The 23,049-nt window shown below is 44.8% G+C and overlaps 1 protein-coding gene across 1 annotated transcript in view; it reads right to left on the minus strand.

Annotated features, from left to right (window-relative positions):
• LOC136624694 (amine oxidase [flavin-containing]-like) overlaps nt 1–2,742 on the minus strand; it is a 99,924-nt gene extending 97,182 nt beyond the window's left edge. The window contains exon 1 of the mRNA XM_066598651.1: nt 2,627–2,742. Within this exon, the coding sequence (XP_066454748.1) occupies nt 2,627–2,672 (46 nt within the window). The 5' untranslated portion in view covers nt 2,673–2,742. The remainder of the gene's footprint in view (nt 1–2,626) is intronic.
• Nucleotides 2,743–23,049: the final 20,307 nt, after the last annotated feature.

Consider the following 23,049-nt stretch of genomic DNA (forward strand, 5'->3'; position numbering starts at 1 on the left):
GGCAATTATTTCCATAGGAATCAATGTAAATCCATTTAATTCATCCTAGATAGAGATGAGCGAGCATACTCGATAATGCAAACTACTTGATCGAGTAGTGCCTTAGCCGAGTACCTGCCTGCTCGTCTCTAAAGATTCTGCTGCCAGCGCGGGTGACAGGTGAGTTGCGGCGGTGAGCAGGGTGGAGCGGGGGAGAGAGAGGGAGAGAGAGATCTCCCCTCCGTTCCTCCCCGCTCTCCCCCAGCTCTCCTCGCCCCCTGCTGGCACCCGAATCTTTAGTGACGAGCGGGCAGGTACTCGGCTAAGGCACTACTCGATCTAGTAGTTTGCCTTATCGAGTATGCTCACTCATCTCTAGTCCTAGACATTCCAACAAACACAGCAAACCACATTTTTGTACAGCGTTTATCACTATTTTTTCAGCACAGTGTAAACACTGTACAACGCTCTCATTCATTTCAATGGGGCTGTTCACACAAGCATCTTTGTGGCCCTGCGTCGCCCTTTGAAATGAATGGGCAGCAGTTTCAGCATGGTACTGTGTTTTTGGCAGTGCTAAACGCCCTAGCTACACTACCTGTGGGGGGAAAAAAATCAATACTCACCTTTCAGGTGCCGTCGGGATCCCCACCGCTGCTTTCTGAGCTTCTTGCTGGCTGCCGGGCGCTTGTCAAGCAGGTAAAGCATCTGTTGCCAGTGAAGGGAATTGAATTCCCCGCCTCCCAGCAAGAGATTGCTCTGATTGGCTGAGTCGACTGAGTGACAGCCCGCTCAACCATCACAGCCAGCGCTGGATGCTCCTATCACAGCCATTCATCCAGCTGTGATTGGAGCAATCCATGAATGGCTGTGATTGGACAGCGAGGTCACATGGGCCGCCGATGAAACTAGAAGCTGGCAACGTAAGTGGAGATGCAATTCTGCGCTAAAGAAATGGCGAAAATGAAAACCAGTGAAAAAAAAAAGCTGACGAAAGTAGAGATATGACTTTAGTACATATCATTATGTCATGCAATGGTTAAAGAGACTCTGTCACCATCTTTTTGCACACCTCTCTGATTGCAGTACAAAGTAGTGACAGTCAACCTGATTACAGTGATATCTCTGCTGTGTGTGTCTGTGCAGTAGGTTTTGAGAAACTGGCATTATATCAGTAGCAGCAAATGCGCAGAGGACTACTTAAAGTAGTCCTGGATATCCATAAGCTGCAGGCTGGCTAAAACCGCCCTGCCCTCCAGCCGCTGCTTGATTTTTTTGTCTGCTTATTACTGTGCATAGAAAGAACTGCCAATAATTGGCTGGAGGGCAGGGTGGGTGTGGCGGACTACTTCTGTGTCTAGCCCCTACTAATTAAATGCAAATTTCTCTTTATCTTATGGTGCTCTTAATGAGGGCTGCAAAAACATGGTGACAGTGTCTCTTTAAGTACTCAAAACCTCCTGTGGAATGAGTAACATTCCAGTTCATGTAAAGTTTATTTTTATTAAAAAATGTGTGCCGCCTCCATTTATCACCGCCATGCCATAACATAGCACTAACCACCTGCTTCAGTACTTTTGAAAGTAGCACCATTTATATTTCCTATGTGCAAGTATAAAAACTAGTTCTTCTTAAAAAGCTATGTGGCCCATCGCTTTTATTATGGTAGAAGGTAAGAATCAGATTTTGTATACTGCTAATGCCACTTGTACAGAAAGGGTCTGGGAATGAGAGTTGTCTTACCATACGTGTTAGGGAGGTATCTCCATACCTAGCTTATAAACCATGCCAAAAAATTGATTACCATTTTTCCCTAGCTAAAAGGGCCTACCTACATCGTTGCATCTAGAAAGTATTGTATTAACAACTTATGAATTCATTGATTTCATTGTATTTCCACAACATTCATACCCTAGACATCAAAAGAAGATAAGCTTTTACTAAATTTTTAGGGCAGGAGTGCATCTTCTGGAACGGACATCTAACATTAGGTCTCCACCCTGTTACACAGCCATTCATACATATTGAATGCTACCTACAACTTGTTGCTACATACAGTATGTTTTGCAGCTAGTTCATTATTCAAGTGAGTTCTTCAGCAGCCATTCCTTCTGTAATGTAAACCAAGAATGTATATACAGTAGACCGTGATATGATCTCATTTGTCTCAATCACCAGGCCTAATACTATTAAATCAGATGTTCTTCCACAACTCTCACCTATACAAATGACAAAAGGATCTTGTGAAACTGCACTGTTACATTTGTAGACATTTGTGATGATGATTGTAGTATCCAAATCCTGCATAATGAATAGTGGCACCTGCTTTAACATCCTATGTATCGCAAATGAACAATAATCTCACTACACTGATGTTCTTTGTCAGGTTGAGCCCTGCAGCCTAGACGGATTACAAAGATAGTTTCTACAGGATCACAGTGGATTAAGCAATGTGTAAAGAAAAGAAAAGCTCTGAATTCGAATTGACAATAGTGGAATATTTACAATGTATCTTCCTATTATAGATTTGCATTTCTAAAGAAGCAACAGAAGAAATAGTGGTAAAGTTTGTGTAACAAGTGACACAATATATTGAATCCTTCAATCCCTGTATAATATGACAAAATGAAATGTGTCTATTACGCACCTGAAATGCCAGCTCCTATGACAACCACGTCGTATTTGTTGCTCATGGTGCGAATTGTTATTTTCTATTGGATCTGGTTCTTCTATCCCTCTGCAGCTAAACTGATGGCTAGAGCTGAGTGAGGCTGGCAAGGATCTCCCCTTATCAGCTGTCAGCAGCTCTGTCTTCCAGGAGGTGGTTTTATTCTTACCAGTGTTCCTCCTCAAGACTCCTCCTTCTCCTTCAATGATGGGGAAACTGAAATGATCCTCTTAGTATAAAAACCTGGTAGCTCATACCACTTGTGCACAAGAAACCTCATCCTGCTTTATTGTATGTACAATCTATTCAGCTAATCAAATCTTTAGCCTCAAACTCCCTCAAGTGGTGACAAAAATATATCACATCACAAAATGACAGCAATAAAGCACGGTGATAAATATCAGTGTGTGCATGTTACCTGACAACCACGAAATGCTATGGCAACTGAGAGGGATGCACAGTTCTGCATTTTGTCATGTCTAGATCAATAGATTATTAGGTCATTGCCTTTAGAATGCAGAACAAAAACATGTCGAAAGCAACCGAGGGGCTCGAAGAAAGAAGGATCAAAGTCCACTTTGACTGAAAATGGATCATTTTAATTTGAAAATTTCACAGCTTGCCAAGTTTATTCTACAATGAAATAAAATTTTGAACACTATAATACACGCAGGGAACATTTCTAAGGCAGAAGACATGGATGAAAGTTATATAAAATAAAAACATTTTTATCTTTCTCTTGATAATCATCTGGAACATTGCCCGATTGTGGTCAATTGTCATAGTAATCAACATTGGCACAAATTACTTTAGAGCCTGCAAATCATTGTATTTGTTCATATCTAGTGGGAGAAGAGTAGAGTACAGATTATTCAATGTTCCGATGTAGAGGGCCCCGAGGCAGATGGCTTCAAGTGCCTCTTGCTTGGACTTACCTTGGCTAGCCAGTTTGTGTTTCTCCTCTATGGGGGGCACTGCTATAGAATATAGCTCTAGCTCATGTTCAGGCCACCTCGGGTCCACTGAAGGCCTGGTTCAGAACAGGGTCCGGCTGCATGGAGTCCAACATAGGGTCCATGTAAAGGACACAAAGAGAAACCAGGAAGCCACATCAGTAAAAAAAATGTAATTGTTTTATACCAACAGTAACAAGAAGACTTAACAAAGTTTAGGTCTTTCTGGATCAATTTACAAGGTAGGCTTGACAGGGAAAGAAACAGAAGAGTTGGTAAGTCTAACTAATCGGGTGGCCCAGTTTCATGGTAATGTCTCTCAATGGCTTTATCAGTGGCTCAAAGTGCCATAGGAACCATTGTCACTTATGCAGCTCATGTTGCTCATAGAAGTTACTAGTCATTACCACACCCCACACCAGACCCCCTTCCATTTTACCTTGCACTTTAAAATCTCTCCACACCCTTCAGCTGTGTCTCCTTACCTTCTTACAGACAAAGTAACAATGAAATAACAAACACTGTGTAAATCACTATAAACCCCCTCCTCCCATTACACGAACATCTTTGGAATTATGTTTTGTGAGTTTTGACAAAGGCCAATATGCACTGTATCCATTGCAATGCTGCATACGATGGGATACAACAGATGCCATTTTCCATTACCTTGTTTTTTTGAATGTGAAAAGCATATTGACACAGGTAGAATGGATGTAAAAATGCATTGTATTTTTTGAACATTTTTTGGCAGGTTATGTTTAAAAACTGAAAAAAATGTAGACTTTGATCGTTCTTTCCCTGAGTCCTTCATGTGTTATGCACTAAAAGATGGTCACAAGTTTCTTTAAAAAGCCTACCTGAAGTTTTGAAGTTCAGGGATTATCAAACACAGTCATTTCTACATATACTATAGTTGGATATTGTGGGGCCCTCTTAGGCTTTGTATGCATCTGCGTAGGAGATTCTGTTCAAGAAATCCATTATAATCAATAGGGCCTGTTGCGTGCCATTCAGTTCCATCATAGGACAGATCCATCCCCAGCTAGGATCCTTTTTTCCTGCTCCTATGATGGAACAGGAAAATGAAAATCTTGAACACAAATGTGAACAGAGCCTTAGTTGATCTCTGACATCAGCCACAAAGAATCTCTTAGTTTTTTTGGTCAGGCTGTATCCTAATATAACAGACATAGACTGTCTTAAAACAGACAGATTGATGTAGATTCTTTGTACAAACAGAATGACCAGTTCCTACCAGAAATTCCATTTAACAAGAGGTTTAACTTGAAGATACTGGGCCCCAATGCAAGATCTATAAAAGGTCCTCCCAACTATACTGTTCCTGTTTTCTTATATGGCAATGAGAGACTTTATGAGCGCCATAAGGTTCCAGGGTCCAGCTATGACTGCATCCTCTGCACCAATTATAGTTACACCTCTGCTTTGAATCAATAGGTTTTACTTGGTGGCCTCCTTGGCAAGTTGTTTTTTTTTTCAGGTCATTATCTTTGGAGAGATGTCTTCACTTTGGCAATGTCTGAAGTACAACATTTTCTCTACTTATGGAGAATATAGTGTTCAAAAAGCCAGGGGTGTGCTATGGTACAATATGGTATAATGAAAAAAGTTTGGTACCGTGTTAGCCAGTAGAGCAAAATATAATTCTTCCAGCAAGAGAAACCAAATAATCTTGTAGATATGATACCTTTTAATGGTTAACAAAAATACATGATGCTATTGCAACCTTTCAAACCTCTCAGGATTCTTCCTCGGACATAATGAAATAGATCCGAAGAGGAATGCATATATATATATATATATATATATATATATATATATATATACTAGCTGATATACCCGGCTTCGCCCGAGTTAATTTGGTCCTGGTGTTTATCTGGTGTTCACACGGAAAATCTTATGAAGTCGTGGTTACTTTAGAGATACCGGAAAAACATATGTTCACCATTTTGCATAGTTCTCTGCGTTACCCAGGAAACATCATGGGGAGGAAACCATGCGACGTTTCCTTTATATAAAATGACATCAGGAAGTGAGAGAATTAGATTCCATACGTAAAATTTGGAAGCTAATTTTTTTGCACTTAGAATTGAATAATCGAGTTGGGACCCATTAACTTTTCTTATTTATGACATAATCAATGCCCATTCCAAATTTCATGTTTCTATGACACCGGAAAGTGAGAGAATTAGATTTTGTACATAAAATGTGGACCCTAACTCTTTTGCGCTTAGAATTGAACAATCGAGTTGGGACCCATTAACTTTTCCTATTTATGACATAATCAATGCCCGTTCCAAATTTAATGTTTCTATGACACCAAGAAGTGAGAGAATTAGATTCCGTACGTAAAATTTGGACGCTAGTTCTTTTGCGCTAGAATTGAATAATCGAGTTGGGACCCATTAACTTTTCCTATTTATGACATATTCAATTCTTATGGCAAATTTCATGTTTCCATGACATTGGGAAGTGAGAAAATTACATTCCGTACGTAAAATTTGGACGCTAATTCTTTTGCGAATAGAATTGAATAATTGAGTTGGGACCCATTAGCTTTTCCTATTTATGACATAATCAATGCTCGTGCCAAATTTCACGTTTCTATGACACCGGAAAGTGAGGAAATTACATTCCGTACGTAAAATTTGGACGCTAATTCTTTTGCGCATAGAATTGAATAATCAAGTTGGGACCTATTAACTTTTCCTATTTATGACATATTCAATATGTGTGCCAAATTTTAAGTTTCTATGACATTGGGAAGTGAGAGATTTAGATTACGTACGTAAAATTTCGACACCAATTCTTTTGCGCTAGAATTGAATAATCGAGTTGGGACCCAATTACTTTTCCTATTTTGGAGATAGTCTATGCTTGTGCCAAAATTCATGTTTTTACGACATCGGGAAGTTGGAGAACGTTTGGCGAGTCAGTTAGTCAGTGAGTGAGTCAGTGAGGGCTTTCGTCTTTATATATATATATATATATATATATATATATATATACATACTTATGACAAGGCATGGACAGGCACCCAACAGGATGAGTAGAGAAATAAAAACATACTTAAATAGTCCAGTGATACAGATGTGAAGGTTTTATGATCCCTGAATAAGTGTTAGGGGGTCACCAGGCCAGTAATGTTATCTGTCCTTTAAATTTCTCATTGTTCCTAGTCACGCATGAATCCTCTTGAAGAATTTAGGCCCGTATTCAAAGTGTCAAAAGTTGTTATTAATTTATACTCCAAGATTCTTCTGTGGCTTTGTGATTTGAAATTGCCTTTAAGTGTAATAACTTTCATGTTTTCCATATTGTGTCCGTGACTAGAAAAGTGCTTGGCCACAGGTAAATCTGCCCCAACAGGACATTTACTACACAGGATCAGGTACACAACATTGGACATGGAGCATGTGAATGCCTCAGAGATCTTATAGTCCTGTAACAGTGTGTTGGGGATTTGTATTCTGTCCATGGTCAGTACATGTGAGCAGGTCTTGCAGCTCTTTACATTGCAGGGATAAGTTCCTTTACATGTGTCAGAGGCCAATTCACTCCTGATTATAAAGTTCCTCAAATTTGGAGGTTGCCTGTAACACAGAAGGGGAACGTCTGGGAATGTGGACATTCATTCTTGTGTAGAGTAAGATGGAGTTTCTTTGTGGTTTTCCTTAGTACCTTTAGCTGTGAATTGTAACTTAGAAACATAGTATGTTAGGCTGAAGGGAGACAATGTCCATGTAGTTCAGCCTGTTTCCACCCACACCCCCTTGTTGATCCAGAGGAAAGCAAAAAAAAAAAAACAATGAGGCAGAAGCCAATTAGCCCCCTTGGGGGAAAAATTCCTTCCTAACTCCATAATGCAGTCAAATAATCCCTGGATCAACGCTTGAAAATTCCTACCTGCCTCCAAGACCCGGATCAACAACCCTGCTAGTTACTTAATGTCTATATCCTGTGATATCGTAGCACTCTAAAAACACATCTAGTCCCTTCTTAAACTCCTCCATCGATTTTGCCATCACCACGTCCTCATGCAGAGAGTCCCACAGTTGTAGGTCACTACTAGAGGTACACAATTGTTTCCTTCATTCTCTGTGTATTTAACCCCTTAATGACCAGCCCATAGTGTTTTTACGTCCTCCCGAAGTGGGCTTTATTCTCTGAAGACGTAAAAACACGCCTCCTGCAGAGAATAAAGCCCCTCGGGCTCTGGACGTGACAGCTCCATGCTGTCGGTGTCCGCAGGTAGCCGACAGCATGGAGCTGTCATCCCGGACTGCAGGGACGCCCCCCCCCCCCCCGGCATTGCGATCGGCGCTATCCAATGGATAGCGCCGATCGCAAAACAGTAAATAAAAGTTTGAAAAAAGTTAAAGATTCAGCTGCCTGGGTGGATCGGATCCATCCGGGCAGCTGAAATTACTTCCCGAAGCCGGCACGCTGCTCCCCGCTCTCCTGGTCCTCCGGGTCCCGAAGCCGGCAGAAGGCCTGGCGGCCCGGGAATTTTAAAATCTCCTGGCTCCCGGCTCCTGTAGGTAGCCAGGAGGCAGGAGATGTCAGCGGGGACCGCGGTGAGCGGTCCCCCGTACCGCGATCGCCGTTATACAATGGATAACGGCGATCGCGGAAAAGTTGAGAAAAAAGTAAAAAAAGAAAAGCTTCACCTCCCCTCATGGATCGGATCCATGAGGGAAGGTGAAAATACTCACCCCCCTTCCTCCGTGTCCTCCGGCCGGTGTCGGGACCATCCGCTGGCTTCTGCGACGTGCCGATGTGGCGCGCATGCGCAGAAGGCCGGCGAGCACGGCAAATTCAAAATCTCCCGGCACCCGGCTGTCACAGATAGCCGAGTGCAGGGAAATATGACTGGGGACCGCTGTATGCGGTTTCCAGTCATATGATCACCGTTATCCATCGGATAACGATGATCATATAAAGTTAAAAAGTAAAAAAAAAAAAAAAGTTAAAAGTTAAAAAAAGTTTAAAAAGTTAAAGTTTCATCTCCCCTTACGGATCGTATCCGTAAGGGTGGATGAAATTACGTACCCTAGGTCCCGGATTTGTTCCCTGGTGGGATGTTGATCCTGGACCTTACCCCAGCTTCTGTGCATGCGCCCGTCAGCATAATCGCAGACGCATGTGCAAAAGTGAAAGATTGCCCAAGAAATTTAAAATCTCCCTGCTGCTGGCTACCAAAGGTAGCCAAGAGCCTGGAGATGTCACGGGGAGCCGCGGTATGCAGTTACTGGTCACGTGATCGCCGTTATCCAGTGTATAATGGCGATCATGTAAAAGTTCTTAAAAAAGTGGAAGTTTCATCTCCCCTCACCGATGCGATCGGTGAGAGGAGATGAAACATCTTCTCGGAGGCTTCCGCATTTGAATCCAGATGCGATTATCCTCCATGGCCCCTTCCGGCTGCTGCGCATGCGCCCGCCGGCAAAATGCCGGACACATTCGCAGGAGCCGGGGAGCCCAGGAAATTTTAAATCTCCTTGCTCCCAGCGACCAACAGTCGCTGAGTGCTTGGAGCAGTGACCGGCGGCCTCGTTGAGTGGTCCCCGGTCACGTGATGAAGTAGCGATCTAACATTAGGCCGGTCATGCATGACCGGAGAGGAATTACGGGTTCTGCATGCGCTTGATCAGCGGTAATCCACAGATCAATCACATGCATTGGATTACACAATTCCCCCCAATTAGTGGGTCGGAATTACGTAATCCACTTGCAGAAAACAGAACACAGCATGTTATATTTTACCGCGGATATCCGCGACCTAGAGCCCCTTGTGCTCTATGACCGCAGATATACCTGCAACCCATATGCAAACACATTGTGAACGGGCTGTGGGTACCCGGGTCATCTCTAAGCGACGGCGCAGGAAATATAAACAAAAAACGGTGTACTGCGCATGACCGCCTGTGTGAGTAGGCAGTTATGCGCACTACATTACACGGCTGTACGCAGGATCACAACCGGGCTCACAGCAGGGATCCGCTGCAGGCCTCCGTAAGCGGATTCTGCATACGGCCGTGAGAGCCTGGCATTATTTAGATCGCTACCTGTAATCCGTAATTTACAAGAAGCCCCGGGCATGCTCGCCTTCATGCAGTTCCAGGAGCAGCTTGTTGAGCGCCTTCTATGTGAGACCGCTGCACCGCAGCAAGATTACAAAAGCCTCACAGCGCCACTTTTTACACCCCATCCCCGCCGCTGAGGTCACGAAATACCCCCAAAAAAGCGAGAGAGGGGGTGGGGGATACCCGGTTTTCTTGCCCCATGTGCCCATCCCAACCAGCCTCCGTAATTACCCCTGTCTTCGGACATAAAACACAGTTTATATTATTACTTTTATCTAATATTTAGGGAATGCCAAAAAATGGGAATGGCAGGGGGGGGGTAGTATTTTTAGGAAGTCAATTTATTTTCCGTATAAGTGGGCAATGGGGCCTGGAATTTATTCAGTTGTACCCTGAAATCCAGTGGGCATTTCCTCCATTATGGGCCTAGCCATGTGTCCTGTAAGTAGTTTAGGGCCACAATGGGTATGTTTCTGAACACGGGACAAACAGGGCTATCCATTTTGGGGTGAACATCTTCATTCCTATGTACACCGTACAAAAAAAACTTGTTTTTAAATTGACACAATTGCCAAAAAAATTAAAATCATAATTTTTTCCTTCTGCTTGGCTTAGATTCATTCAAAAACTGTGAAGTCAAAAAAGTCATCGTACCCCTAGATAAATTCGTTAAGGGGTCTACTTTTCAAAATGGGGTCACTTGTGGGGGTTCTCCATCGTTTTGGTCACTCAAGGGCTCTACAAGTGGGCAATGGGGACTAAATCTCCTTCAAGCAAAATTTCTGTTCCGAAAGCCACCGGTTGCTCCTTTCATTTTGGGCCCCATTGTGCATACAGACATAATAATAGGGCCACAATGGGTATGTTCCTGAGCACAGGACAAATAGGGGTATCCATTTTGGTGTGAAAGTCTTCATTCATATATGTGCTGTACAAAAAAACTGCTTTTAAAATGACAGAATTACCAAAAAAAATGAAAATCGTATTTTTATTCCTTCTGCTCGACTTAGATTGATTCAAAAACTATGAAGTCAAAAAAGTCATCGTACCCCTAGATAAATTCGCTAAGGGGTCTACTTTTCAAAATGGGGTCACTTGTGGGGGTTCTCCATCGTTTTGGTCACTCAAGGGCTCTACAAGTGGGCAATGGGGACTAAATCTCTTTCAAGCAAAATTTCTGTTCCGAAAGCCACCGGTTGCGCCTTTCATTTTGGGCCCAATTGTGCATACAGACGTAATAATAGGGCCACAATGGGTATGTTTCTGAGCACGGGACAAACAGGGGTATCCATTCTGGGGTGCAAATCCTCATTTTCATGTGTATTATAGAAAAAAGTCCTGTCTTTAAAATGACATATTTGCAAAAATATGAAATTTTAGTTTTTCTCTTCTAAATTGCATTGACTCCTGAAAAAAAACTGTGGGGTTAAAATACTCATGACACCCCTCAGTGAATACAATAAGGGGTGTAGTTTTTAAACTGTGGTCATTTGTGGGGTTATCTATCATTTTGACTCCTATGAGCCTTTCCAATCTTGGCTTGGTGTAGGAAAACAAAGTGTTCCTCAAAATGCTGAAAAGTAATGTTAAATTTATACGTCTCCTAAATGGTTAAAAAAAAACGAAAGTTTTTCCAATATGCACCCAAAATAAAGTAAACGGATGGAAATATATATCTTAGCAAAAATTTCTATATTATGTTTGTACATATTTGAGATATTGCAGTTGGAAATGTGAAAAAATTACGATTTTTTCAAAATTTTCCCAATTTTGGCGCTTTTAATAAATAAACACAAATTCTATTGATCTTTTTTTCCGCCTAAATGAAGTACAACATGTGGCGAATAAACAATATCAGAATTGCTTGGATATGCAAAACCTTTCTGGTGTTTTTCCATGTTAAAGTGACACAAAATTTGGCCTTGTCATTAAGGCGCAAACAGGCTTGGTCACTAAGGGGTTAAGTAGCTGATTTCTGGGTATCCTGGTGGCTCTGGTGATTTGGTCATCAATTAAGGGGGGATGGTAGTCCTGATTAAAAAATGTCCTTTTAAGATGGTATAGATGTTCCTCTCTGTCTGTTGGGTTGGAGCAGATACGATTGCATCTGATGGCCTGGCTGTAGACAATGGACTCCTTGATGTGTTTAGGATGGGAACTGTCTAGAGATGAGCGAACGTACTCGTCCGAGCTTGATACTCGTTCGAGTATTAGCGTGTTCAAGATGCTCGTTACTCGTGACGAGTACCACGCGATGTTCGAGTTACTTTTACTTTCATCTCTGAGACGTTAGCGCGCTTTTCTGGCCAATAGAAAGACAGGGAAGGCATTACAACTTCCCCCTGCGACGTTCAAGCCCTATACCACCCCCCTGCAGTGAGTGGCTGGGGAGATCAGGTGTCACCCGAGTATAAAAATCGGCCCCTCCCGCGGCTCGCCACAGATTTGTTCTGACATAGAGGAGGGAAAGTGCTGTTGGTGCCAGAGCTGCTATAGGGAGAGTGTTAGGAGTATTTTAGGCTTCAAGAACCCCAACGGTCCTTCTTAGGGCCACATCTAACCGCGTGCAGTAGTGTGGAGGCTGCTTTTTGCAGTGTTGCACTTTTTTTTTTTTTGTATATCGGCCGTGCAGAGCATTGCACCCTGCAGTAATTATTCATACTCCAGGGCCAGAAGTGGTGGTTAGGCAGGGACAGAAGACATATATTGTGAGGCAGGGACAGAACACATATATTGTGAGGCAGGGACAGAAGACATATTTATTGAATATAGGCAGTGGGCCTTAGCAAAAACATTTGTGGAAAAAAATCTATTTGGGCTGCCTGTGACTGTCCTCAGTGTACTGGGTCTCTGCTGGGGGTAGTTGTCCTCCTAATTCATACGCAGCCAGCTAAGTGTTACAGCAGGCTTGCTCAAAATTATTTCCTTGCTCTGTGTTGGCTGTTAAATCACCGCTGTATTCCAGTCCACAGTGCAACAGTGTACAGTTATTTTACATACTCCAGGGCCAGTAGTGGTGACGCAGGGACAGAAGACATATACACTGTATATAGGCAGTGGGCCTTAGCAAAAACATTTGTGGAAAAAAATCTATTTGGGCTGCCTGTGACTGTCCACAGTGTACTGGGTCTCTGCTGGGGGTAGTTGTCCTCCTAATTCATACGCAGCCAGCTAAGTGTTACAGCAGGCTTGCGCAAAATTATTTCCTGGCGTTCCGTAAGCGAAGTCAGCCTCCAACCACAGGCCAATAAGCGGCACATTTAATTACAGCGTTCTGTATCTGCACTACTGGTAATACACCATGCTGAGGGGTAGGGGTAGGCCTATAGGACGTGGACGCGGGCGAGGACGCGGAGGCCCAAGTCAGGGTGTGGGCACAGGCCGAGCCAGTGCGGTGGCCAGGGGTAGAGGCAGGGCCAGACCGAATAATCCACCAACTGTTTCCCAAAGCGCCCCCTTGCGCCATGCCACCCTGCAGAGGTCAAGGTGCTCTACGGTGTGGCAGTTTTTCACAGAGACGCCTGACGACCGACGAACAGTGGTGTGCAACCTTTGTCGCGCCAAGATCAGCTGGGGAGCCACCACCACCAGCATGCGCAGGCATATGATGGCCAAGCACCCCACAAGGTGGGACGAAGGCCGTTCACCGCCTCCGGTTTGCACCACTGCCTCTCCCCCTGTGCCCCAACCTGCCACTGAGATCCAACCCCCCTCTGAGGACACAGGCACTACCGTCTCCTGGCCTGCACCCACACCCTCACCTCCGCTGTCCTTGGCCCCATCCAGCAATGTCTCTCAGCGCAGCATCCAGACGTCGCTAGCGCCACTGTTTGAGCGCGAGCGCAAGTACGCCGCCACGCACCCACACGCTCAAGCGTTAAACGTGCACATAGCCAAATTGATCAGCCTGGAGATGCTGCCGTATAGGCTTGTGGAAACGGAGGCTTTCAAAAGCATGATGGCATCGGCGGCCCCGCGCTACTCGATTCCCAGATGCCACTATTTTTCCCGATGTGCCGTCCCAGCCCTGCACGACCACGTCTCCCGCAACATTGTATGCGCCCCCACCAACGCGGTTACTGCCAAGGTCCACTTAACAACAGACACGTGGACAAGCACAGGTGGGCAGGGCCACTATATCTCCCTGACGGCACATTGGGTGAATTTAGTGGAGGCTGGGACAGAGTCAGAGCCTGGGACCGCTCACGTCCTACCCACCCCCCGAATTGCGTGCCCCAGCTCGGTGGTGGTATCTGCGGCGGTGTATGCTTCCTCCACTAAACCACCCTCCTCCTCCTCCTACGCAACCTCTGTCTCGCAATCAATATGTGTCAGCAGCAGCAGGACGTCGCCAGCAGTCGGTGTCGCGCGGCACGGCAGCACAGCGGTGGGCAAGTGTCAGCAGGCCGTGCTGAAACTACTCAGCTTAGGAGAGAAGAGGCACACGGCCCACGAACTGCTGCAGGGTCTGACAGAGCAGACCGACCGCTGTCTTGCGCCGCTGAGCCTCCAACCGGGCATGGTCGTGTGTGACAACGGCTGTAATCTGGTGGAGGCTCTGCAGCTCGGCAGCCTCACGCACGTGCCATGCCTGGCCCATGTCTTTAATTTGGTGGTTCAGCGCTTTCTGAAAAGCTACCCACACTTGTCATACCTGCTCGGAAAGGTGCGCCGGCTCAGCGCACATTTCCGCAAGTCCAACACGGACGCTGCCACCCTGCGGACCCTGCAACATCGGTTTAATCTGCCAGTGCACCGATTGCTGTGCGACGTGCCCACACGGTGGAACTCTACGCTCCACATGTTGGCCAGGCTCTATGAGCAGCGTAGAGCTATTGTGGAATACCAACGCCAACATGGGCGGCGTAGTGGGAGTCAGCCTCCTCAATTCTTTACAGAAGAGTGGGCCTGGTTGGCAGACATCTGCCAGGTCCTTGGAAACTTTGAGGAGTCTACCCAGATGCTGAGCGGGGATGCTGCAATCATTAGCGTCACCATTCCTCTGCTATGCCTCTTGAGAAGTTCCCTGCAAAGCATAAAGGCAGACGCTTTGCACTCGGAAACGGAGGCGGGGGAAGACAGTATGTCGCTGGATAGTCAGAGCACCCTCCTGTCTATATCTCAGCGCGTTGAGGAGGAGGAGGAGGGGGAGGAGCATGAGGAGGAGGGGAAGAGACAGCTTGGCCCACTGCTGAGGGTACACATGCTGCTTGCCTGTCATCCTTTCAGCGTGTATGGCCAGAGGAGGAGGAGGAGGATCCTGAAAGTGATCTTCCTAGTGAGGACAGCCATGTGTTGCGTACAGGTACCCTGGCACACATGGCTGACTTCATGTTAGGATGCCTTTCTCGTGACCCTCGCGTTACACGCATTCTGGCCACTACGGATTACTGGGTGTACACACTGCTCGACCCACGGTATAAGGAGAACCTTTCCACTCTCATTCTCGAAGAGGAAAGGGGTTCGAGAATGATGCTATACCACAGGGCGCTGGTGGACAAACTGATGGTAAACTTCCCATCCGACAGCGCTAGTGGCCGAAGGCGCAGTTCCGAGGGCCAGGTAGCAGGGGAGGCACAGAGATCAGGCAGCATGTACAGCGCAGGCAGGGGACCATTATCCAAGGCCTTTGCCAGCTTTCTGGCTCCCCAGCAAGACTGTGTCACCGGTCCCCAGTCAAGGCTGAGTTGGCGGGAGCACTGTAAAAGGATGGTGAGGGAGTACGTAGCCGATCGCACGACCGTCCTCGGTGACGCCTCTGCCCCCTACAACTACTGGGTGTCGAAGCTGGACACGTGGCCTGAACTCACGCTGTATGCCCTGGAGGTGCTTGCTTGTCCTGCGGCTAGCGTCTTGTCAGAGAGTGTGTTTAGTGCGGCTAGGGGAATCATCACGGATAAGCGTACCCACCTGTCAACCGACAGTGCCGACAGGCTTACACTCATCAAGATGAACAAAGCCTGGATTTCCCCAGACTTCTCTTCTTCACCAGCGGACAGCAGCGATACCTAAGCAATACGTAGGCTGCACCCACGGATGGGAGCATCGTTCTCTATCACCATCAAAAACGGGGACCTTTTTGCTTCATCAATCTGTGTATAATATTCCTCCTCCTCCTCCTGCTCCTCCTCCTGAAACCTCACATAATCACGCCGAACGGGCAATTTTTCTTAGGCCCACAAGGCTCAGTCATATAATTTTTGTAAACAATTTTTATACGTTTCAATGCTCATTAAAGCGTTCAAACTTTCACCTGAACCAATTTTTATTTTAACTGGGCTGCCTCCAGGCCTAGTTACCAATTAAGCCGCATTAACCAAAGCGATTAATGGGTTTCACCTGCCCTCTTGGTTGGGCATGGGCAATTTTTCTGAGGTACATTAGTACTGTTGGTACACCCATTTTTGGGGGCCCTCGCCTACAGTGTAATCAAATTAAGTTTTAGCCCACCTGCATTAAAGCTGACATTACATCAGCTGTGATGGGCACTGCAATGGGATATATTTATGTACCGCCGGTGGCTTCCTGGCACCCACCCATGCTGTCGGTCCACACGGGGTTGTAACTGCATGTGTCCACTTCTAAAGAACCCCAGTCTGACTGGGGTATGCAGTGTGGGCCGAAGCCCACCTGCATTAAGCACGACATTACATCAGCTGTGATGGGCACTGCAATGGGATATATTTATGTACCGCCGGTGGGTTCCAGGGAGCCACCCATGCCGTGGGTCCACAGGGAGTTGTAACTGCATGTGTCCACTTGTAAAGAACCCCAGTCTGACTGGGGCACGCAGTGTGGGCCGAAGCCCACCTGCATTAAGCACGACATTACCTCAGCTGTGATGGGCAATGCAATGGGATATATTTATGTACCGCCGGTGGCTTCCTGGCACCCACCCATGCTGTCGGTTCACACGGAGTTGTAACTGCATGTGTCCACTTCTAAAGAACCCCAGTCTGACTGGGGTATGCAGTGTGGGCCAAAGCCCACCTGCATTAAGCATGACATTACCTCAGCTGTGATGGCCACTGCAATGGGATATATTTATGTACCGCCGGTGGGTTCCAGGGAGCCACCCATGCTGTGGGTGCACACGGAATTCCCATTGCGGAGTTGTACCTGCCTGTGACTATTTATAAAAAACCGCGGTCTGACTGGGGCATGCAGACACCTTGACAGAATGAATAGTGTGTGGCACATAGGTTCCCCATTGCTATGCCCACGTGTGCAGCTCCAGATGGAGGTGGCACAGGATTGGATTTCTCATTGCTTCTGTACAGCATTGTGGGCTATCGCCCCGCCCCTTTTAAAGAGGGTCGCTGCCTAGCCGTGCCAACCCTCTGCAGTGTGTGCCTGCGGTTCCTCCTCATGGCAGACGCACTTATAAATAGACATGAGTGTGGCATGGCATGAAGGCAGCTGAAGGCTGGGCAGGGACAGTTTGGTGTGCGCTGTGGACACTGGGTCGTGCGGGGGGGTTGGGCAGCATGTAACCCAGGAGAAGTGGCAGCGGAGTGTCATGCAGGCAGTGATTGTGCTTTGTTGGAGGTAGTGTGGTGCTTAGCTAAGGTATGCATTGCTAATGAGGGCTTTTCAGAAGTAAAAGTTGTTGGGAGGGGGGGGGGCCACTCTTGCCGGTATTGTGGCTTAATAGTGGGACCAGGGAACTTGAGATGCAGACCAACATGTAGCCCCTTGCCTGCCCTATCCGTTGCTGTGTCGTTCCCATCTCTTTCTTGAATTGCCCCGATTTTCACAAATGAAAACCTTAGCGAGCATCGGCGATATACAAAAATGCTCGGGTCGCCCATTGACTTCAATGGGGTTCGTTACTCGAAACGAACCCTCGAGCATCGCAAAAATTTCGGTGCATTTTGGTGCTCGCTCATCTCTAGAACTGTCCCATCTGAGGTATGTGGGCCGATCAATCGGTTTTTGGTATATGGGATCTCTGTGTTGATTTATTTGAAATTGTTATGGTGGCGTCCAAAAAGTTGATTTCAGTATATGAGTAGCTTAATGTCAGGTTTATGGTGCAGACACAGGCAACAAAAGAGGAAAAACCAATAGAGTGCAATGCGTTTCGGAGCAAAAGCAAGCTCCTTTTTCAAGCACAGATCTGGTGGTCTCAGTTGCAGGCTGCTAGTGGTTTTCCCTCTTTTCTTGCCTGTGTCTGCACATATTTGTCTCTCCAATAAAAAATTGAAATCTCCCAGGACTCTCTCTGGCTTTTTAAGGATGATCCTGGATTTAGAGGACTCCTGTATGCACACAGGGCTCCTCAACGAAGTAAGTCATACTCTTTACTAGACCCGTATCGTTCATACCATCCTAAGTGCATCGAAACATGGGGTTCTTTTCTACTTTCTCTATTTTTTTCAGTAAAGTGGCAAAGAGTGGTGTATGGATCAAAAAGTCACAAAAGATGTGCGCGAACAGAACTTGCACTAAAATTTGGGACTTTTTTACACCAAAAAAAGAGATGAGAAATCTTCCCCATAGTCTTCAATTTAATATTATCATTATTTCAGTAATACATTTTTTAATTAAAGTGGTAATCCAGGCAGCAGGCACCAGGATAGACCGGGGGTTGTATGGAAGCACTGCTCCGACCCAAGAGTAGTGGTCAACACTCGTAATTGTAAGCACAGCTCTCATTGAAATTAAAATATGAGGTTGATTTCAGTGAGAGCTGCACTTGAAATTCCACTTGGGTTTTACAAAATGGCACCAAAATAGATTCAGAATACAAAATGTACATAACATTTTAATTTTGTATTAGCCCTTCTTCACATACATTTTTTGCAGTGTTTTAATAGCTTGCAAAAAAAGCAATAAAAAATAATGTTTTGGAGCAGCACAATTAATTAAAAGTCATTAAGTATCCTCTCCTGATTTGGCAAAAGAAAAATCAATTTAAGTGTTTATTGGCTGGAGTGAAAATGTTTTAGTGTACATTTGTTAATCATATCAGCTTTGTGTATCTCAAGAGCGAGAAACAGTTTTTGACCCTTTAGCTAAGATGTGTCTGTTCTTATCAGTGAAAGGGATGTGATCATACATACAACATGTAACTTTTCACCTGCCTTGAGGCTTCAAGAGATGTGCACCTGCATGAGCCATCCATATGCTTGCTAATGTATACCATTACTATGGATGGAAGATTGAGATTCTAACCTTTATTTTCACAATTTATTTATTTAAACACTATAATTGCATTACCAATGTTGTAAGGAGCTTTCCCCCTATCTATTCCACAATAATCCCTTGTCCCTTTATTATTTTTCTTTCCTACTGTGCTTACTCTAATATCTGTCAGATTATACTTCAATTAGTTTGCCTGTTTTATTTTACTCTGTCCAAACCAAACATTATAGCTGACATTGAGTATTATAATATGCCCTCCAAAATGTTGATACCAAAAAAGATATATTTATGTGCTGCTAATATGACAGTTAAAGCATATCAAATAATATAGAAAAGATTTATACATATATATATTAGATTTGTGTCTTGCTGTCTTTATTTCACTATTTGTAACTAACTGGCTACAGTATTATCAAGTTCAAAAGTTGTTACATGGCAATAGAGGGGATCACGGAACCTTTCACTTTATATCTTTCAGTTGATAAGATAAATGGAAGGTCTCCAAAGTATATACGGTAGTAAGGTGAGACAACGAGATGCTTATCCATTTGGGAGTAAGAATTGTAAAAACTGTGTGAACTGCTTGTGTGTAGTCAAAAATAAGTTAAAGGGTTTGTCCAGCTTTTAACTACTGATGACCTGTTAGCTGGGCCACTGCCACAGTGTACAGAGCTAGAAGCTGACAGCTCCATACACTTTGCAGCAGCCCAGGTTGGTATTGTTGGCACTTTTGTAGTGTACAATTTATAAGGATGATAGAGAGGGGTAATGTTCAGCAAAGCAAAACAGTGAAACCCCGTTTCCTGTCAAACCTTGCTAAAAGATTGATTCTGTGAGAACCTAAACCTTGAACAGTTTGTCTTGGCTGAATTCACTAAAAGAAGAAGGAAAAAGAAAAAGAAGGAAAGAAGGGCAAGAAAAGAGAAGAAAGAGGAAAGAAACAAAAATGTAGGGGAAGAAGAAGGAGAAGGAGGATGATAAAAAAAGAGAGGGCGGAAGAAGAAGTAGCAATAAGAAAAAGAAGGAAGAAGAAGGAGGGAGGAAGTAGCAGAAAATAATAATAAGGAATAAGAATAAGAAGGAGGATGAAGAGGAAGAGGAAGAAGAGGAAAAATGAAGGATGAAGAGGAAGAATAAGAAGGAAGAAGGAGAGGGAGGAAGAAAAAGGATAAAGAGGAAGAAGACGAAAGAAAGAAGAAGAAGAGGGAAGAGGAAAGAAGAAAAAGGATAGAGGAAAAAGAAAAATGAGGAAGTGGAAGAAGAAGAAGAAGAAGGAAAAAACTGAAGGAAGAAGAAGAAGGAGGAAGAACAAGGAGAAAGAAGAAGGAAGAAGAGGAAGAAGATGGAGGAAGTAAAAGAAGAAAGAAAAAGGAGGAAGAATAAGAAGAATAAGGAAGTGGAAAAAGAATAATAAGAAGAAAGAAACAGAAGTAAGAAGAAGAAAAGGAGGAAGAAGAAGGAAGAAGGAGGAAGCAGAAGAAGAAGAAGAAAGAATAAGGAGGAAGTGGAAGAAGAAGAATCAAGAAGAAGGATGAAAATGAAGGAAGAAGAAGAAGGAAGAAGAGGAAGGTAGAAGTGGAAGAAAAGAGATAGAGAAGTTCACTCATCATTGTTAAGGAGCTAAAACATGCACACCAATGCCAAAGGCAATAAAAACCTTGTACTTAATTATAGGGTTAAAGCATGAATAACCAAACAGGGCAGAAACACAGTATGGGGATCTGATTTAAAAGATAACAATCAGTCCCTCTGACAATCATGAACAGGGTTTTCCTAGTATAATAGAGTGCAGCAGCCAATTTAGAGACACCCATGGAGAGGGCAGACCAGTGATTCAGAATAGCAAAGGAAACTCCCATTGCATCAATGCTACCATATAGAAGTGGAGCCACGCATTCACTCTACTGAAAAAACTGTGAATAGAATCTCCATACATAGGTCTAGCAAGCAATGCAGAGGAAGAAAAAGAAGGAAGAAGAGGAAGAAAGAGGAGGAAGATAAAAAAAGAAGGGACCAAAGAAGTGGAGGAAGGAGAAAGTAGAAGTGGAAGAAGAAGGAAGAAGAAGACGAATCAAGAAGAAGGATGAAGATGAAGGAAGAAGAAGGAGGAAGAAAAGGAAGGTAGAAGAGGAAGAAAGGAAAAGGGGACAGAAAAGTTCACTCATCTCTGTTGAGATAAAACATGTAAACTTTTGTGGTGTACAATTCATAAGGATGATAGCATGTATAATTTCTCCAAGAGAAAAAGTTATGAAGCCAATATATAGCTTAAAAAGGACATGCTTATCTTTAATACATCGTTGTCATTACATAGCCACATTAAATAAACAGACAGAGGATGTCTTTCAGCTCTTACACAGAGCCTTGATCAAATGGTCAGACATTTAGCCGTGTGATGGCAAAATTGTTATGACTGCAGGAGTGGTTTATGATGGCTATCAAGGATTGCAGTCAATAAGTCAGGAAGCATGTTATCAGGCGGCATACAGAGGAGTTTGTTTAGGGAATGCGGTATGCCTCCCTGAAGAGGTGCGTTTTTAGAGCACGCCTGAAGTTTTTCGAGTTCTGGATAGCCTTTGGTAGTACGTTCCAGAGGACCGGTGCTGTTCTGGAGAAGTCTTGGATGCAGGAATGAGAAGTTTAAGTTAGAGGGGTGCGCAGTCTAGTTTCGTTAGCAGAGCGGAGAGCCCGGGCTGGGTGATGGATTGAGATGAGGGAGGCAATATAGGGTGGTGCTGCGCTGTGGAAGGTTTTGTGGATGAAGGTAGCGAGTATAAATTGAATTCTGTATTTAACGGGCAGCCAGTGCAGTGATTGGCACAGGGCAGAGGCGTCTGAGTAGTGGCTGGACAGGAAGATAAGCCTGGCTGCTGCATTCAAGATGGATTGGAGGGGGTAGAGTCTGGTTCAGGGGAGGCCGATCAGCCATGAGTTGTAATAGTCGAGCCGAGAGTGAATGAGGGCAACAATAAGCGTTTTTAGCATGTCCACGGTGAGAAAAGAGCGGATTCTTGCGATGTTCTTGAGTTGCAGCTGACATGTTCAGTCAAGAGATTGGATGTAGGGGGTAAATGAGAGATCAGAATCGAATATGACCCCAAAGCAGCGGGCATGTTGTCTGGGAGTTATGGTGGCACCACACACTGAGTTGGAGATGTCAAGTTAGTGGAGGGTGGAAATACCAGTAAGTCAGTCCTAGAAAGGTTTAGTTTTAGGTAGAGAGAGGACAGTGTTAGAGACACCAACAGACAGTCGGTGATATTTTGGAGGAAAGGCGCAGAGATGTCACGGGAAGAGGTGTATGGCTGGGTGTCGTCAGCATAGAGGTAGTATTGGAGGCCAAATCTCCTGATGGTTTGTCCAATAGGGGCTGTGTAGATAGAGAAAAGGAGGGGGCCGAGGACCGAGCCATGGGGTACTCCAACAGCAAGGGGAAGAGGAAAAGAGTTTGAGCCAGCAAAGGAGATGCTGAAAGAGCAGTCAGATAGGTGTTACAGTGCAAGTGGGATGCTTAGGTATGCACAGCGCAGGGCTCCATGATCTACACCCACGCCACTGTCCCTTCCTGGAGATAGTCTTGATAGTGGACACGTCCAGGCCGCCAACTCTGACCCTACACTTACTAGGGGGGACAGGCAGGGACCGAAGTACCTATGCAAGAGACTACTACCCACTAGCACTGACAGGAAAGGCAGATGACAAGAACCAAAACGAACAATACAAACAGAACATAAGCAGATGGTAAGGCCTGGCTGATAATAGCGAGGCCTAGCAGACAAACTGACAGAAGCAAGATACAAACAGAGGCGGACTGGAAAACACTGGCTGATAACAGAGAGGTCTAGTGGACAAGCTGACAGAAGCAGGATACCAAACGAGGCAGACTAGCAAGCAGACTGAGGGAATGGCACAAAGTACAAGGTCCAGGTTACCAGCAGGTCAGGGTAGCAGGCCTACTCAGCAGACACTGAAAACTAAACATAAAAGCCCGGTCTAGCGGACAGGCCTGGCAGATAACAGAAAGAAAAGCAGACAATAGCAAGGTCCAACGAACAAGAGAATCAAAACAATAATCGGCCCCTCTCAGGTAGCATGAGCTGGATCTTATAGGAAGTCGGGAGGAGCCGATAGGTAGATAGACCTGTTAATTACCAGCACACTACTCAGACACATAGCAGGGTAATTAACCTGACTGGAA

This window comes from Eleutherodactylus coqui, chromosome 4 (genome assembly GCF_035609145.1).
Source record: "Eleutherodactylus coqui strain aEleCoq1 chromosome 4, aEleCoq1.hap1, whole genome shotgun sequence".
Lineage (NCBI taxonomy): Eukaryota > Metazoa > Chordata > Amphibia > Anura > Eleutherodactylidae > Eleutherodactylus > Eleutherodactylus coqui.